This window comes from Tiliqua scincoides, chromosome 9 (genome assembly GCF_035046505.1).
Source record: "Tiliqua scincoides isolate rTilSci1 chromosome 9, rTilSci1.hap2, whole genome shotgun sequence".
Classification (NCBI taxonomy): domain Eukaryota; kingdom Metazoa; phylum Chordata; class Lepidosauria; order Squamata; family Scincidae; genus Tiliqua; species Tiliqua scincoides.
This window is the reverse complement of record NC_089829.1, coordinates 45,512,944-45,529,681: the sequence shown is the minus strand read 5'-3', so window position 1 is coordinate 45,529,681 and position 16,738 is coordinate 45,512,944. Positions and strand designations below refer to the sequence as shown.

Sequence of the window (16,738 nt, the reverse complement as noted above, 5' to 3'; positions counted from 1 at the left end):
CACGGGCTCCTAAAGGTTGGGAACCACTGTTCTTGAGGAAGCAAGGACATCATTTTCAGGGGGTTTCAAGCAGTTTTTTAAAAATGGTGTTAGTGGTACTTATAGCTTCCCTGCACAGGCTCTATTCAACCAGCATTCAACACCAGGAAAAATAAATCCAAAATGCAACTTCCTTTAATTGTCGTCATTGGGTGATATTGGCTTAGTTTCACACAAAATACAAGGCGCTTGGCACAAGTTAAATTGTAACTGCGGCTTGAATTCAACAGTGAATTTTGATAGGAGAGTACGTACGGGCACAATCCTATCCACTTCTGCTCAGAAGGAAGCCCTACACCAAGTTCAGTGAGCGAGACTGTGAGCCCAATCCTATGCATGTCCACTCAGAAGGAAGAAGCCATAGGACTTACTCCCTGGTAAGTATGGATAGGATTGCAGCCTTAGGATTGCACACTTTCCTAGGAGTAGGCCTCACTGAACACTTCTGAGTGATATGCATAGGACTGTGCCCTTAGGCTGCAACCCTACACACACTTTCCTGGGACTAAGACCCATTGAATACAATAGTAGTTCTGAGCAGACATGCATAGGATTGTGCCCTTAGGCTGCAATCCTAGCCACACTTTCCTAGGAGTATTCCCTTTGAATACAATAGTACTTACTTCTGAGTAGGCATGCCTAGGATTGTGCTAGTCGCAGGTACCTGTGCATTGGATTGCAGCCTATGGCCCATTTGGGTGCCACATCAGTAGCAACAGATTCTGCTTCTGCCATAGAAGAAGGGCAGCCTTCCCCCCCCCATTGGGGTGGCGTTACTTGTAGGTCTGGCGCTGCAGTCAGAGTGGGGCAGGGCATCGTAGCCACCCAGATGACGGTGCGCCTCCGCCTACAGCCCCAGCACTCCGGCCGTGCTTGCTTCGCCGCCCGCCAGCGCGCATCCACGCCGCTCCCAGCCGTGCTTCTGGCCTGACCTCGTCCCCGCCTTTCCCCGTCGCAGAGGCTGGACCGCAGCCAGGAGGTGTTGATCAGTCTCACCCTGGGGCTTCCGACTGGAAGGGAGGGAGGGCGGCTGCCAAGCGACCGCCTTGCGCTGTGCTCTGAGGCCGCAGTCCTTGCAGACTTACCTGGAAGTAAGCACCACTTATTATAACAGGACCTACTTCTGAGTAGGCACGTATAAGATCGGGCCGTCAGGCGGCACTCCTATCCACACTTATCTGGGAGTAAGCGCCGTTGACTACAACGGAACTTACTTCTGAGTAGACAGGCATAAGTTTGGGTTGTCAGGCTGCACTCCCAGCCACTCTTGTCTAGGAGTAAGCGCCACTGACTAAAATGGGACTTGCTTCCGAGTAGACACGGCAGGATTGGGCTGCGAGTGCGCAGGCAGCCGGGGGAGCCGCCCGTCTCCGGCGCCTCCGAAACCCAGAGAGGCCGCCGCCAGCCCCCTTGCGCCAGGCAGCGGCGTCGGGCTCAGCCGCAGGTCCCCGAGGGAGCCTTCCGGCAGCAGCCCCTCTCCCCGGCGCCCTGCTTTTGATCTGCAGCAGCTGGATACACCTCGGAACGCCCCGGGCCGCGGTTGCCCAGGCGACGTTGTCAGCAACGCTCCATCCTAGCGCCGGGGAACGTTCTGAGCCCGCCCCCTTCGGGGGGCTGCGCCAATCGCGCGGCACCTCCGAGCCGCTGGGGGTGACGTCATGGCCGGGAGTTCTCCCTCCCCCTGCAGCCTCCTCCCGCCGCCGCCGCTCGCTGGCTGGCTGGCTGTGTCCGCTGGTGGAGCCTCAGCCGCAGCAGCAGCCGGCGGCGCGGGGCGGGAGGCGCAGCAGCCGGCCCGCCCGGCCCGGCCCGGCCCAGCATGGCCAAGCACCACCGCACGCCGGCGCGCAGCCCGGAGCCCGTCATCGAGGTCAAGAGCAAGGTGAGGGCTGGCCGGGCGCGCTGAGCAGGACGCCGAGGAGCCGCCGCCGCACCTGCCCGGCTGCAGAACGCCCGGGCCGGCCGCGTGCGTCGCGGGGGGACCGGCAGCCTCCCCCGCCGCGGGTGCGGGGCCGCTCCGGCGCCCTTCCTGCTGCTCTCTCCCTCCGGCCCGGCGCCCTGCTGGGGGCAGCCTGGCCGGGCCGCAGCAGGTGCACTGGGGCGGGGGAAGGAGCTGCTGCTGCTCCCGCTCCCGGCTGCCCCTCCGCCCGTCTAGGCTGCCTGGCCTAGCGCGGGGTGCTGCTGCCCCCACCCTGGGCACGGTCCGGCCCGGGATTAGCGCTCCCCCCGCAGGCGCCTCTGTGCGGCTCCTGCTTCCCCGGGGAAAGCCCCCGGAGTCCTCCGCGGGTTATGCAACGGTGCGCCAGAAGCGGGCTGCAGCCCGAGGGAGGGAGGGAGGGAGGGTGTCCCCCCAGGACTGGACGCCCAGCCAGCGGGGAGTCCAGTGTGCAGGCGAGGGGAGGCGGGGCTGCCGTGTGTGGGTGGTCAGCTGCCCTGGGCATGCTCGGGCTCCACTCCTGGGAGTCAGCCCCCCTGCCTGTAGTGAGACTCGCTTCTGAGTAGGCGTGCGCAGGATTGGCCTCTGAGCGGCACATCGCGATGCCTCTCGCTCCTCTCCTGGGGCTGGTCGATGTGCCTCTGGGCTACCGCGACCGGCCACAAGGGGGGAGCCTGGCGGCGCAGCCCTGCACTCACGACACAGGGCAGCTGGCTGCGCTTCCACTCGCTCGGAGGAGGCTGCAGAACCCCGTGGTCTTGCTGGAGCGCTGACATCCCCTGCAGGGGGGCATGAGTTTCCAGAGACTGAGGGCCGTCCCAAATTGGTGCTGTCCAGTGGATGCCTGGGGACTGGCAGGGCCATTGGGGAAGAACCAGCTGGGAAGGGGTGAAGTTGCCCTCAGGCGTAGTCTTAAAAACTTTCTTCTTTCACTGTCGTTTGGAACTGATGAGAAGAACAGATCCCTTTCTCCCGCCCGGCATGATTTCCTGGTTTTCAGAGGAAAACCTTCAGACTGGGAATTGACCCATTTCACAGATCCCTGTGTCTGTAGGACTGTAGTGCGCAGCAAATTCCATATGCCCCCTATGTTGACCTTTGCAATTCCTTTGTTCCTCTTACAGCACTGTCCAATACATGTTTACTCAGAAGTGTGTCCCCCTCTTAATGGTACTTACTCCCAAGAAAGTGTGGTTAGAACTGAAGCCATAATAAATTATTCCAACATTGTGCCAGTTCTTGGTTAATATCTTCATAAGGAGACAGTGGAATTTGAGTAAGGGCTTGTGCGAGTAAGGCCCAAGTTCTCCTGATGCCTGAGGTGGGATGCCAAACACTGCTGCCCTTACCGGATGATGTGCCAGCCTCTGCTCTTCCCACTCTCCAATGGTCTAGCTTAGCACTCTCTTAAGAACAGCCCTCCTGGATCAGACCATAGGCTCACCTAGTCCAGCTTCCTGTATCTTACAGTGGCCCACCAAATGCTTCAGCAAGCACACAAGACAACAAGAGACCTGCATCCTGGTGCCATCCCTTGCATCTGGCATTCTGAGTTAGCCTACTTCTAAAACCAGGAGGCAGCACATACCCATCATGGCTTGCAACCTGTGATGAACTTTCCTCCAGAAATTTGTTCAATCCCCTTTTAAAGGCATCTAGGCCAGATGCCATCGCCACATCCTGTGGCAAGGAGTTCCACAGACTAATTATACACTGAGTAAAGAAATATTTTCCTTTGTCTGTCCTAACCCTCCCAACACTCAATTTTAGTGGATGTCTCCTGGTTCTGGTGTTACGTGAGAGAGAAGAGCATCTCTCTAGCCACTCTATCCTTCCTGTGCATAAGTTTGTATGTCTCAATCATGTCCTCCTTCAGGCTCCTCTTCCTCTCTGTCCCCTCTTCCTTTTCCAATTCAGGGTGTAGGAGGAAGAGGAGGCAAGTAGGCAGACAAAGATGGGTGTTCCCCACCAATCAGCTACCTGAGGCAATCGCTTCAGTTGGCCTCATGGTTGGGCCAGCTTTGAATATCTACTAGTTCAGGTGATTTACCATCCTTTCCTGGATACTGATCTGGGTACTATTTACTGGGCTAGTTGCTTCAGCATGTTAAGCCATTTCTGCCCAACGCTGCATATACGTACCAGGGATGAAATGTGTACACTTTTGGGCTGGGCAGAAATGGGTTAATTAAGCAATGTTGCCTACCTGCTGCGGTTAGATCCCAAGTTTGGGACCGCAGGAGATGAGCTAGCAAAGTAATTAAAAATCACATATGAAGGGGACTTTGCTGTTTCATTATAACAACTCTAAATGGACTCTATCATGCAATCAAGAGACAACAGTGCATGTAAGTGCAGTAACAGCAGTCTCTAGAAACAGTCTCTAGTAAGATGCCAGCAACTACTTTTAAGGCAGTTTGTTTACTAGAAAGAAGGAATTAAAGAAAAACAAAGTAAGAATTCTGATACATTTGTACGCAAGCTTTTGAATTGCACAGAATTTTTCATCAAGCAGCATGGAAAGTCTAGTGCTGAATCTAGATATAAAAAGCAAGACTGCTGACTGGTCCACATAATTTTTCATCCCCTTCAGGGTTACCTGTTCATAAGGGTTTTCACTGCATCAGGACACAACCCAGCAGGAGGCAAAGTGTAGGCAGTGCTGGAACCCCAGGATTTTGGCAAATAATTTGGCCTTCATCTGCTCTAAGGTCATGGATTTGAATTTCCAGGTGTACTTATTAAAAGTGTTGTTTGAGGACAAGGACAGATCTAAGGTTGAGCACTGAGGAGGAGGAAGGACTGATTGAGGTGGAGCCTAAAATCATTGGGACCCATTGGTCTGTTGAACGTGACAAATCTCTGCTGAATCACAGCCTGCTTATTGGACAGTGTTGTTAGCAGCCTGCTGTCTTGTGGCTGACCCTCCTTTACTCTTGTACAGTTCGATGCCGAGTTTCGCCGCTTTGCCATGAAGCGCTCCAGTGTGGGTGGCTTCCAGGAATTTTACCAGCTGATCCAGACTGTCCACCAGATCCCCCGCGTAGATGTTTTGCTTGGCTACACGGACATCCATGGTGACTTGCTGCCCATCAACAACGATGACAATTACCACAAGGCACTGTCGTCAGCCAATCCACTACTCCGGATCATCATCCAGAAAAGGGGTAAGATGATAGCAAAGAAAGCAGAGTTGACGGTTATTGCAACCTAGCTAAGAGATCAGAATGCTGTGATGGTCACAACCCTGTGTATACATCTGTCCCCAAATTCCAGGTTGTACACTAAGAAAAGTTCAGATTGTCTGAGCTGAATGAATCATACAAATTAAAACCAAGCCAGCCATGGAAAAGAGCAAGTTGCTAAGAAGAGCAATGAAATTCTTTTCCCCTCCTGCTGATAACTCTACTCTGCAAACATGTTTTTAGTTTCATCATTGTTGGCTAGAGGTCTTGTACCTTGACTTCTAAAAAGCAACACTGAGGAAGGCACCTGATGCATTCACCTTGCTGAAGTTAAACAGTCCCAGTTTAACTGGAACAGTTCTGGTCAGCGCTTAAATGCGGAGCTTGGTTGTCTCTGAATACCCAGATTTTCAGGTGCTGAATTCTGCGTCGGCCAATGAAGTCTGTATTTCCACCATGGAATCGATTATGTGTGAAATACTCCTACAGATTGGTGGCCTTAATGCGCAGGCCGCAGATGTCTGTGGCCATCTGAAATGGAGGTGCCCAGACCCCATGATGCTGATGGATTCCCAGAGGTCACCAGGTCAGAGACAGAATTCTCTGACCTGAGACAGAATTCACCTTTGGGATCTAGTTGGTGGCAGCACCTGGCAGATGCTGAAAGTAGGTCAGGCATAGTTCTTGCCAATTGTTGTGTTGATGCAGTGTGAGAAGTGGTGCATGTGATCACAGCAGCCTGATGTGAGGAGAGTCCTGTGGCATCTGTGCCGTGTGTTCTTATAGCAGAACCCCTGATAGGACTGTGCATAGGTAATGGAGAGTGTTGGGTCAGTTGGGGCAATGCTTATGCCTTTAATGGAACAATATCCCACAATATGTTTTTGTTTTTGTTGCCCAGTGAAGGTGCTCTGTATTTGGAATGCAAGAAAGTCTTTTGGTATTTAGAGATCACCCGTCAAGGTCAAGAATGTACCTTCTGGAAACGGGCCTGTGCAGATCTAACCTGTTTTAATTTTCCCGAGAAAATTGTTATATGAATTTTTTAATCCTTCTTTTAAAATTCAGTAATGACAGTAAAGGAAACTTTGCTTTCCTTGGCGATGTTTACCAGGGCCAGCTAGAGAACTCCTGATGGTGGTGGGTTGTATCACATCCACTGCTTTCCCTTTTCCCTGGTTTTGAAAAGTAAGAAGGGGGACAGAGGGGAAGTGTGGAGGAAAATAAAGTGGTGGGGTAGAGTGTCAGGTACACTTCTGGATCCAGGAGAGTATAAATAAATTTTAATTTTAATAAATAAATAGTGGAAGTGATTAGGGAGGAAGAGCAAGCCGTCCTCTGCCCATCTGCCTGAGGCAAATGCCTCAGTTGGCCTCATGAACAGCCCGGCCCTGGTTTCCAGAGGCCTATAGTCGGCAAAAATCATGCTTAAGCCCGTTTCTACCCAACATTGCTTATGTGCAACAGGGAGCAAATGTGTACATCTGTGGGCCGGGCAAAAATGGGTTAAAGCTGGAGCAGCTTTCCTAAACACTTCCTTTCCCAGACCATTGCCTCTAGCAGCCAGCCCATTTTTACTCGACACTGGTTTATCTCTGGGCTTTATAAGGCAGTTACACTAATTATAATAGAGGCTCTTTCAATAGCTTCACCATGTCACGGTTCTGTGTCTCCTTCTCTGTCCAGGATTTGCAATGGACCATAGAATCCAGAGAGCTGTAGCCTGGTCAGGAGCATCACTCCTCTCCTTAGTCCTATGATGCCAGTGCAATAACAGTGCCCTTTTGCTTTAAGAGCACGGTTTAGCTTTCAGAACCACAGCAAGCCAGCACTCCACCTGCAAAATCCCCTTCTGTCTCTTGCAACCAAATCTGCTAGAATTTGTTCTTCGAATAAACTATGCAGGTTAGATAAACTGGATGAGTTTATATTACGCAGATACTGAATGTTGTTTTTCTTGCAAGGCGTAGACTGGCTGGCAACAGGGGGGAATGAAATACTGAACGTGAGCTGCCTCAAGGAAGGAGCAGTAGTTTGGTGGCAAAGCCCATTTTTTTGTATGTAAATAGTCCCAGGTTGGTCCCCTTGTATGAAACATTGCAGAGCTGCTGCCAGTCAGTGTTGACAACTCAAGCGTCTGACTCACTGTAAGGCAGCTTCCTTGACACCTCCTCTTGAATTCCAGAGATACCTGGCTGGCTGATGGGGCAACATCCTCTCTTGCTTTGACCTTTGGCAGACATTCTAAGCATGTTTATAAGCACAGGAAGCTGCCACACTGAATCTGTCAAGTTCAGTGGTGCCAACACAGGCTGGCAGCATCTCTCCAGAATTCAGGCAGGAATTTTTCTTTGTCCAGCCTGGAGATTCCAGGGATAGATCCTGGAACCTTCTCCATGCAAAGCAGGTGCTCATCTTTTGAGCTGCAATTACTCCGTAAGACCTTGTGGAGCAGAGGTGTAGCTAAAGTATCTGCTACCCAGAGACAAAGATTTTGTAGTCCCCCCTCCCACAATGAAATCAAATTTAATAAAAGTTTTATACTTAATTGGCCATAACATGTGATAGAATACATATATTCCAACATGGTTTGTTTCATTGCATTCTGCATTAAATTACCTTTCCAATGATATATAACATGATGTATTATATGTACTTATTAAGGTTTTCACAATTTTGGCTACTAGTGTCAAGCTCAGCTTGTTTCCCCCCTAAAGCTTGCTGTCCAATGCAATTGCCAGCCCTGTACCCCCCAGCTATGCCATTGTTGCAGAGAACTTGGCCTGCTACCTTCCTTGAAGCCTGAAGCAAGAGAAGGCGACAAAGGACAGCCAGCCTTCCCCTACAGTTTTCTCTGCCATGTGGTTTTTGCCTTGCCTGCCCCAGCCAAGCCAAAGCCGCTAGAGAACCACTGGGTTGATAGATCCTGATTACATGGACCAGTTGCTGGGAAAAAACCTTCCACAGCCCTGTATGTTCTCCCTGGACTAAAATTAAGCTGCTGTTCCCATATTTATACCATGGTATTTATAGCCCAGGATCCCCATTTGACTTGCTCTGTAGAACGAGGGATGGACCACTGGCTCCATAACCCAACAAGGTCTTTTTCTGCCACTTTGGGGCATCTCTAGCCCTGCAGAGTCCCATCTACAGCCTCTGTTGATCAAGTGGGGCACCAGTGCAACACTGATGTTGATCACACAGCAGATCACCTGTGGCAGTTAAAAAAGAAATCTTAAGTAGGCAGGATGAAATTATAGATGGGAAGAGAGAAGGTTATTTTTGTCTTTCCAGCCACCTCTGTGCCATGAACAACTCACAAAACAAGCAGGTGCGTGAAAATGGTTTGAGGCCAGGGCAGGTCTTAATTGGCAAGGCTGCTGGGGCAAGGTTGTGAAATGGGACATGTGCTCCTTGGGGACATGGCACATGAGTTCCAAGACCGGGTTAGCATCACCTGCTGGGGTTCCTGTTTTAATGTCGTTCGGTCCTGGGTGTCTTGTTGCTCCCAGCTGTTTACTGTGGTTGTGTTGTCATTTGAGGTACTAACCTGGTTGGCTAGAATATACTGACTCAACAATGTTTTATTTTAATTTTTTTAATCCACCCTGCAGCCTATATTATTCTCCAATTGCCCTCATTTACATAGCCTTCCCTTGGGGGGGACCTTCGGCTTAGAGGTGGAACATCTCCTTTGCATACTGAATATTCCAGGTTCATTGTCCAGGCTGGACAAAGGAAAAAATTCCTATTTAAGGGCACAATCCTAACCCCTTATGTCAGTGCTTTCCAGCACTGGCATAGCGGTGCCAATGGGATGTGTGCTGCATCCTGCAGTTGGGTGTCACTCACGGAGGCCTCCTCAAAGTAAGGGAATGTTTGTTCCCTTACCGCAGAGCTGCATTGCCCTTATGTCAGTGTTGGAAAGCACTGACATAAGGGGTTAGGATTGCACCCTAAATTGCTAGAGAGCTGCTGCCTGTCTTGGTTGACAGTCCTAACTTTGATGGACCCATAATCTGACTCAGCTGACAGCCTCAATGATCTTTCTTACTACAGTCCTGATTTTGCAGGTGTTTCCTTTCCCTGATAAATTACTGTCCTTATTTTTTTCCCATTTTGGAGCATGTCTGTTTAAAACAGAGGTAGCCTGTGTTTCTAGAACTGCCAGTCTTCAAGGTTCAACCTGTTTTTCTGAGTGTGAAGAAATTGGTTGGTTGGTTGGCAACCTTCAGTCTCAAAAGACTATGGTATAAGCCTACAGCACCTGGTATTATGTTTCTGAATAGGGATGCATTTCTCTCTTCTGCGCATGCTCATAAATGCATGTGGATGAACACTCAGGCCTCAGTGTAGCATAGCCCACTATCTCAAATGCTATAGCTGCTGAGGTATGCTTTAAACTACTGATGACGGGTAGGACAAGTGTGTTTATCTAATATACCATTTAACTCTAAAGAACAGTCTCTTGGCTTTTAAATCACTGGAGTTATATTGGGGGGCTGTTGTCACCCGACCACCAGGTAGTACTACCCATGTGGCTTCTGGTGACTCACCTGGCACATCTTTTCTTGGTCTTGCATGAGGCAAGTATGTCCTGATTAGTACTGCAGACTGATCTGAATAACTGCTAGATTTTGTATGTATCTTAAAAAAAAACAAAAACAACTGTTTTTGTTCCTTTGGTACCGACTAAAATCTGCCCTGAATCTAGCAAAGGCTGATCGGTCCCTGTAAATCCTTTTGCACTTCATCTAGTTGGTTACAGATTGTAGACTTGTCCCTTGTACCTAACTTTTGTCTATTTCCCCTGCCCCCTTCCTTCTTTTGCTTAATATTCGTCCTGACGAGGCGTTCTGTAGAGCTCAGAAGTTGACTGATTACATTGTATTGTAATATGTTAGTTGGTCCTCACCAAGGTGTTTCTTGCCTTTTAGCATACGGCAGACAGAGCTGAGCATTCAGCGCTGCGTAATGTGTTGGGGGAAGGGGACACCCTTGAGCAGCAATGTATAAGGACAGAAGTGTTTATCAATTGCTTTGCAAAGATCTTTTTTTCTACCCATGGCCCTTTAAGTCTTGCCAACTCCCTGGTATCTTGCGCATGCATGCTCCTTCCCCTGTAGCTTTGGCATCTGGTGTGGACAGCAGAACAGTGTGCACTCCTGCCAGGCATCCTGTGGAAACCCAAAACAGGAAACAGCGCCCCCTGCGGGGTTCTCTTCTGCCAAGCCCAGCTTTTCTCCCCGCCTGGCTATTTACATTGCCATTTTGAGTACTACATGTCCAGCCTGTCCTTCAGTGAGGAGTGAAGGCGAGTGGGCAGCCGTCTGGCCCTGTCTGAGAATTGTGTTTTCTTCCTCTCTGTCATGATGAGCTGCTGTTGGGGCTCAAGAACCTGTTTCTTATTGCCTGTGACTAGTGCATACACAAGAAGCTCACCTTTAACTTATTTAAAGCATTTTTTTCATAATGTTTCACATTTATAGAGCATGTTCTGAGTGAGCAAAGTGCCTTCATGTAATGTTATCTTCGTGTAATCCTTACAGCTGTATAAGGCAAGTATCATTACCCTCACATTATGGATGGGAAGACTGAGGCTGAGTGACTTGTCTAAGGACACCAAGTGAATTTGTGGCAGAGGTGAAATTTGAGTTGTGGATTTCCTGGTTTTGTGACTCAGTCTCTTAGCTACTGTGCAAATGCCAACTCTCTTGAACCCCACCTTTTTCAAAATAGCGTCTCAATAGCTCCTAATAAAACATAATGGCACCAATAACAAAATCAGCAGATTTAAGGCAACATATAAAACAAAAGCCAATAATACCAGCAGAATAACAACCTCTAAACAACCCCACAGGTTGGCAACCTTCAGTCTCAAAAGACTATGGTATAAGCCTACAGCACCCAGTTTTCCCAGGCAGTCTCCCATCCAAGTACTAACCAGGCCTGACCCTGCGTAGCTTCCTAGATCAGACGCGATCAGGCATGTGCAGGGTAACAGTTGCTATCTAACCCCACATCAGCCTTTAGAGTCATCATTGGGATGATCAAAGGGCACACTTCCTTTGCCCATTCTTCAAATCCTTAAATGTTTATTTCCTTGGCTTACCCTTTGCAACTGCCAATCTTTCATCACCCCAAGTAACTTATGTACCTCCTTCCTGGATTGGTTATGTGCGTTTAAGACTTTCGTGTGCATCTTTTCCTCATCCACAGTAACAATTAGCAAGTTCATTTAAACGTGCATACGTTTAAGTAAATTGTGTCCATGAGGAGCACAGTTTCCACCTCCATTTGGGAGAAAAAGAGATTCGGATGTTTGGGTTGAGGGGTAACCCTAGTCTGTACTGATGGTTTTTGAGTTGCAGTTTATTCCTGGTTAGTGTGTCTAGAACAACACTGGCATTCTGTAGCCAGTGGCCTGGGCATGCATGCGTCTTGATGGCAGAAGAGGGTGCCTCAAGGGACAAAATCCTGGGTTTTGTTCCTAGAATACCAGAGTCTGCCTTGTAGGTTTTGGAGCAGGCAGCTACAGAGTTAACTCTGCAGGGCACAGCTCAAAGTGTGATTAAAACTGAATTATTCATATCCCTTTAATCCCAGCCTGGCAAACGGCGTGTAATCCCAGGGAGGCTGGGTCCCTCAGCAAGAGCAGGTACCATACATCCTGGTATGGGGAGATGGTGCTTCCTGAAAAAGATAAGCCCTGCTTTGCATTTGGGGCTAGCTGTTGTCTCTGTGTGTGTCCAGCAAAGTGGAATCCTAAAGCAAGAAGCTGCTGTCTCCTTATAGTGAGTCTAGCCATTGTCTATCTAGACCAGCATTGCCTGCTGGGACTGGCAGAGGCCCATTGGCATTACCCAGCCCTGCCTGCAGATGCTAAGGATTCCACCTGGGGTCTTTTGCATGCAAAGCAAAATTGCATTGAGCTCTGGACCCTCCCCGAGAGTCCCTTTGCTTCACACTGCTGCAGTCATGGCTGATCTGTGTGATGCTGCCAACACCCTCCAATGTGATTAAGAGCATCCCCCTTGCTGTACCCCTGTCCTCTCTGCCATCACCACGCCTGCCACAGGGAACTGTTTATGTACCATTCAGGATTTTAATGGAGAGAAAACAGGTGGAGTCATTTTGTTACACACAACCGTTGGGCTCATCAGATGGTCGTGAGCAAAACCATGTCATCTGGTGCCTTTTGCAGTGGAATTAGGAAAATACCACCCAACAGGCTTTTCCCTCCCAGCCAGAAAGAGGTTTTCACATTTGGATGTCATGAATGTTAATGCTTGTGCTGTCCTACGTCATCTTGGCTCCCATCGTACGAAAGCATCCTGAGGCTGTGGGAATCGGCTGCCAAAATGCAGACAGGTAGACTTGAACAGTGTAAGAGAGAAATCTAGTACTTAGTGCCCATCTCTAGAGAGAACTGCTACCAGTTATGTAGGCCAGTGTCTCTAAACATTTGTCGCCCACTGTACCACTTCACATGGTCCACCTATTGAAAGCACCACTGGAAGTAACTGGCGATGATGCCGTCACCAGTTACTTCCATATTGGGAGACCAGACACAACATGACAAACACCAGTAAGAAGCTCAGGGTGGACAGGAGGGCTTTTTGGAGTGCTCAGAAAGCTCATGCTGAGTTCTGCCCACCAAGATGAGTGCAGCTTCTTGTTTCATTGCATTGCTGGTTTTACTGCCAGTCAGCGAGGGTCTGGGGGTTCTGCAAGTACCACCAGAGACCACCTCAAGTACCACCAGTGGTATGAATACCAGTGGTTGAGAAACACTGATATAGGCTGTATAGGCTCTGTGCTGGGACAGGCTGGGCAAACAGGATTCATTTTTGGAAATTTGTTTCCTGTTATCTGCACGTATTCAAACCCCAGAGGCAAAGCAACATCTCTCAGCAGTCTAAGTGACCACTGCACTTTATGTTAGTTAGATCCAGTCCCTGTGTGACACTTGTGATGTTATAAGCTCTCGTTTCCAGTACTTTTTGATTTCTTCTTGTAGCTTTTCACCTTTCTTTTGTCCTTTTAATTATAGTATGGGAACCTGGAGTGCATGGTGTGAGTTTTGTAAGTGTATTCATCTGGATGTGTTTTTATATCTTGCCATTCGCTGCCTTAGGGGCCAGAAAAGACCTGAAAAGACACCAAGACTTGCTGGTGCCCGAGGCTGTGTGCCAAATGCTGCCTCACTATACCTGGTGATGGGCTGATGACCTCCCACTCCCTGGATTGGAAAAGGAAGAGGGGGAATGGTGTGGAGGTGAGGAGATGAGAGTGGTGGAATTGGACTTCAGAGATGCTCCTCCACACTTCCTCTTTTCCAATCTGGGGAGAAAAAGGAGCAGTTATGACAAGGGCAGACAAACGAGGGCATCCTCTGCTGCCTGAAGTGATTGCTTAGTCGGCCTCATGGATGGGTCAACTCTGGAGACAGAAAAGCAAAAGTATTTAGGTTGGATTTAGGTAACATCGTGGTGGTTGGCAACCTTCAGTCTCGAAAGACTATGGTATAAGCCTACAGCACCTGGTATTCCCAGGCGGTCTCCCATCCAAGTACGAACCAGGCCTGACCCTGCTTAGCTTCCGAGATCATGGTATAAGCCTACAGCACCCGGTATTCCCAGGCGGTCTCCCATCCAAGTACTAACCAGGCCTGACTCTGCTTAGCTTCCGAGATCATGGTATAAGCCTATAGCACCCGGTGTTCCCAGGTGGTCTCCCATCCAAGTACTAACCAGGCCTGACCTTGCTTAGCTTCCGAGATCATGGTATAAGTCTATAGCACCCAGTGTTCCCAGGCGGTCTCCCATCCAAGTACTAACCAGGCCTGACCCTGCTTAGCTTCCGAGATCAGATGAGATCGGGCATGTGCAGGATAACATAGGAGGAAGCAATGGAGGCGGTTGGAAAGGAGTGATAGAAAACAAGCATGGGAGAGGGAGGGAAGGAGCCAAGACTGAAGGCTACTATGGACCACAGACTTGAATTCCACCCTTCCTCCAAGATGCAGGGTTGGGACTGAGCCTGACATATGTGCATGTCTGACTTGTGCTTCTTTTCCTGCTACCCTGCAGCAGAAGCTGACGCCAGCGTCTTTGCCTCCAACTCCCTGCAGCGGAAGAAAAAGGGGTTGTTGCGCCCAGTGCACCAGCGGGCCAAGCCGCATCTGCTGATCGGGATGCCTCAGGACTTCCGCCAAATCTCCTCCATAATTGATGTGGACATTCTGCCTGAGACCCACCGGCGTGTGAGGCTCCATAAGCATGGGTCTAACAAGCCCCTGGGCTTCTACATCCGGGATGGCGTCAGCGTGCGTGTGGCCCCCCACGGGGTGGAGAAGGTGCCCGGCATCTTCATCTCGCGCCTGGTCAAGGGGGGCCTGGCTGAGAGCACCGGGCTGCTGGCTGTGAACGACGAGATCCTGGAGGTGAACGGCATCGACGTGGCAGGCAAGTCGCTGGACCAGGTCACGGACATGATGGTGGCCAATAGCCACAACCTCATCATTACCGTCAAGCCGGCCAACCAGCGCAATAATGTGATCCGCAGCAGCAAGGCCTCAGGAAGCTCTGGGGTGTCCACGGACAGCACTCCCAGCCAGCAGACACCCAGCCCAGCTTCCCAGTACCTCAGCAATTGCAGCACAGCCGAGGGGGAAAGCGATGAAGAGGGGGACCTGGTGATCGAGAGTGATTTGCCCACCAGCTGCCCCAATGGAGGCCTCCTCGACAGCCTACAGCACAGCCTGTCCCTGTACAGCTCTCAAGGCTCCCTTCCTTCCCTGAACAGTCACAGTGGCAGCGGCAGCCCTATCCGGGGTAGTCGTGCAGGCAGCCTCCGGGAAGATGGCACAGTCATCACGCTATAGCCTTTGTCCCTTTGTGTTCTGTATCAAACCATTTCCAAGGCCAGTTTGGTGGGCGGCCTCATTCCCAGATGGGATCTGGGGTCTGCACCTGGATCTCAAGACACTGCTCAGTCTTGCCATTGCTGACCTCCCTTGTGCACTGCCTCCCAGCACAACAGCGTCCTCTGTAGCCACTGCAGCAAAGGCCACAACCAGGATCTGCGCAACAGGGGGCTAGCCCACCTTCCCCAAATCCTTTGCCAGACATGTTCCTGGTCCCCATTGAACCAAAGTTATGGGGTTTTTACTGTCTTTCTCCTTTCCTTCCTTGAGCCCCCCTTTGCCTCTTCTTGAGGCAGAAAGGGGGCCTCCCTCTCATGCCCCCCTCAATCCTTGTCCTCCTCAGACTACTGATTCCCACAAAGTGTTGGTTTTAGTTGTTTGTTTTTATGATAACATGCATCACAGATTAATATATTGCAACAGACTATTAAACTTTTTTTAAAGAAAAAGCACGTTCATGTAGTTTTTAGAAACATATGGCAAAGGGGGGGGTGGAGGTTAGAGAGAAGGGGGGTTATACAGGTTGTGCCTCATTATCCACTGGGGTTCCCTTCCAGAAACTCCAGTGGACAAAAAAATCAGTGGTTACCAAATCAGTGGAAAAATAGCTTTAAAGACCCACTTCCACATTTCTTGCTCCTCTATTGTAACCCCAGAATGCATCGGTATAGACGCTATACCACATTCAGCCACTAGATGGGGTGAATAATGGAATCTAGTGGAATAAAATTATAATTTAACAGTGTGATGGTAGGAAATTGGATTTTTATGCTTTTTTCCCCCTTGTTACAAGGCATTTAGAGCTGGACCTTAGTATCAGTGGTGAGTCAAATCGGTGGATATCCAGGTCCGACTTGTATAGGAAAAAGCCTTGAACCGCTTCAGCTGCTCAATGAAATGATTGCGAATGGCTTCGTTCTTCAGGGGAGAGAGATCCAATCTGGACTGGCACTGAAGTGTCAGGCCCTAGCGCAGTCATAAAGTCCCTGCTTTCCATGCGGAATCCATGTCATCTGCAGGTGGGGCTAGGGAAGAGTCCCCATCTGAGATACTGGGGATCTGGTACCAGTCTGTGCGGACAGGGCTCAGACAGATGGGCCCATGATCTGACTTGGCAGACTGCAACACCTGGTTAGGAAGCAGGTCTCACACTGCCAGTTGGGAGTGGAAAAGTGAATCCTGACCACTATTCAAACTACACAGGACTCCCTAGTTCAACCTTAGTTGTTGCAGGAAGGGCTATGATTTTGCTAAAATTTACAAGCGAGTGGGACTGGTTGATCTCACTGCCAGTCCCACATCCGTCCCTTCACCCTTATCTGAGCTTCCTGGGTGTAAAGAGTCTGAAAATTACTGGGCCTAAGGCCTTGTTGTGCCTCCCCATTCTTCACAAAATCCCTGAAGGACATCCAGAGTGCTTATTCTCTCAAATGACAGCCAGCACAAAGAAACCTGCATGTTTATGCAAAGTATGTAGCTTATGCAAATGTTTATGCTAATTTGAATTCTCCCAGGATGCCTTGGTGCAGAGATGCTATGTACCTGCTGGCAAGAGGTGGGGAGGGAGGCAGTGTGTGTGTGTTGCATCATGGGTTAAGCTGGACCACAGCACAGAGTGGGGCAGGCAGGCGGGAAGGCAGGCAGTGGTCCTAT

The 16,738-nt window shown here is 49.9% G+C and overlaps 1 protein-coding gene and 1 pseudogene across 2 annotated transcripts; one reads left to right on the top strand and one right to left on the bottom strand.

Annotated features, from left to right (window-relative positions):
* Window positions 1-1,812: 1,812 nt before the first annotated feature.
* On the top strand, window positions 1,813-15,534 carry PARD6A (par-6 family cell polarity regulator alpha). 2 transcript variants are annotated; one of them, XM_066637334.1, is made up of 3 exons: window positions 1,813-1,918; window positions 4,917-5,139; window positions 14,253-15,534. In XM_066637334.1, the coding sequence occupies exons 1-3, from the start codon at window positions 1,856-1,858 to the stop codon at window positions 15,041-15,043; spliced, it is 1,077 nt and encodes a 358-aa protein (XP_066493431.1). In that variant the 5' UTR covers window positions 1,813-1,855; the 3' UTR covers window positions 15,044-15,534. The 2 variants fall into 2 exon arrangements, with proteins under 2 accessions (XP_066493431.1, XP_066493430.1); XM_066637333.1 differs by having other exon boundaries at window positions 14,250-15,534.
* LOC136660857 (5S ribosomal RNA) lies at window positions 13,949-14,061 on the bottom strand (annotated as a pseudogene).
* Window positions 15,535-16,738: the final 1,204 nt, after the last annotated feature.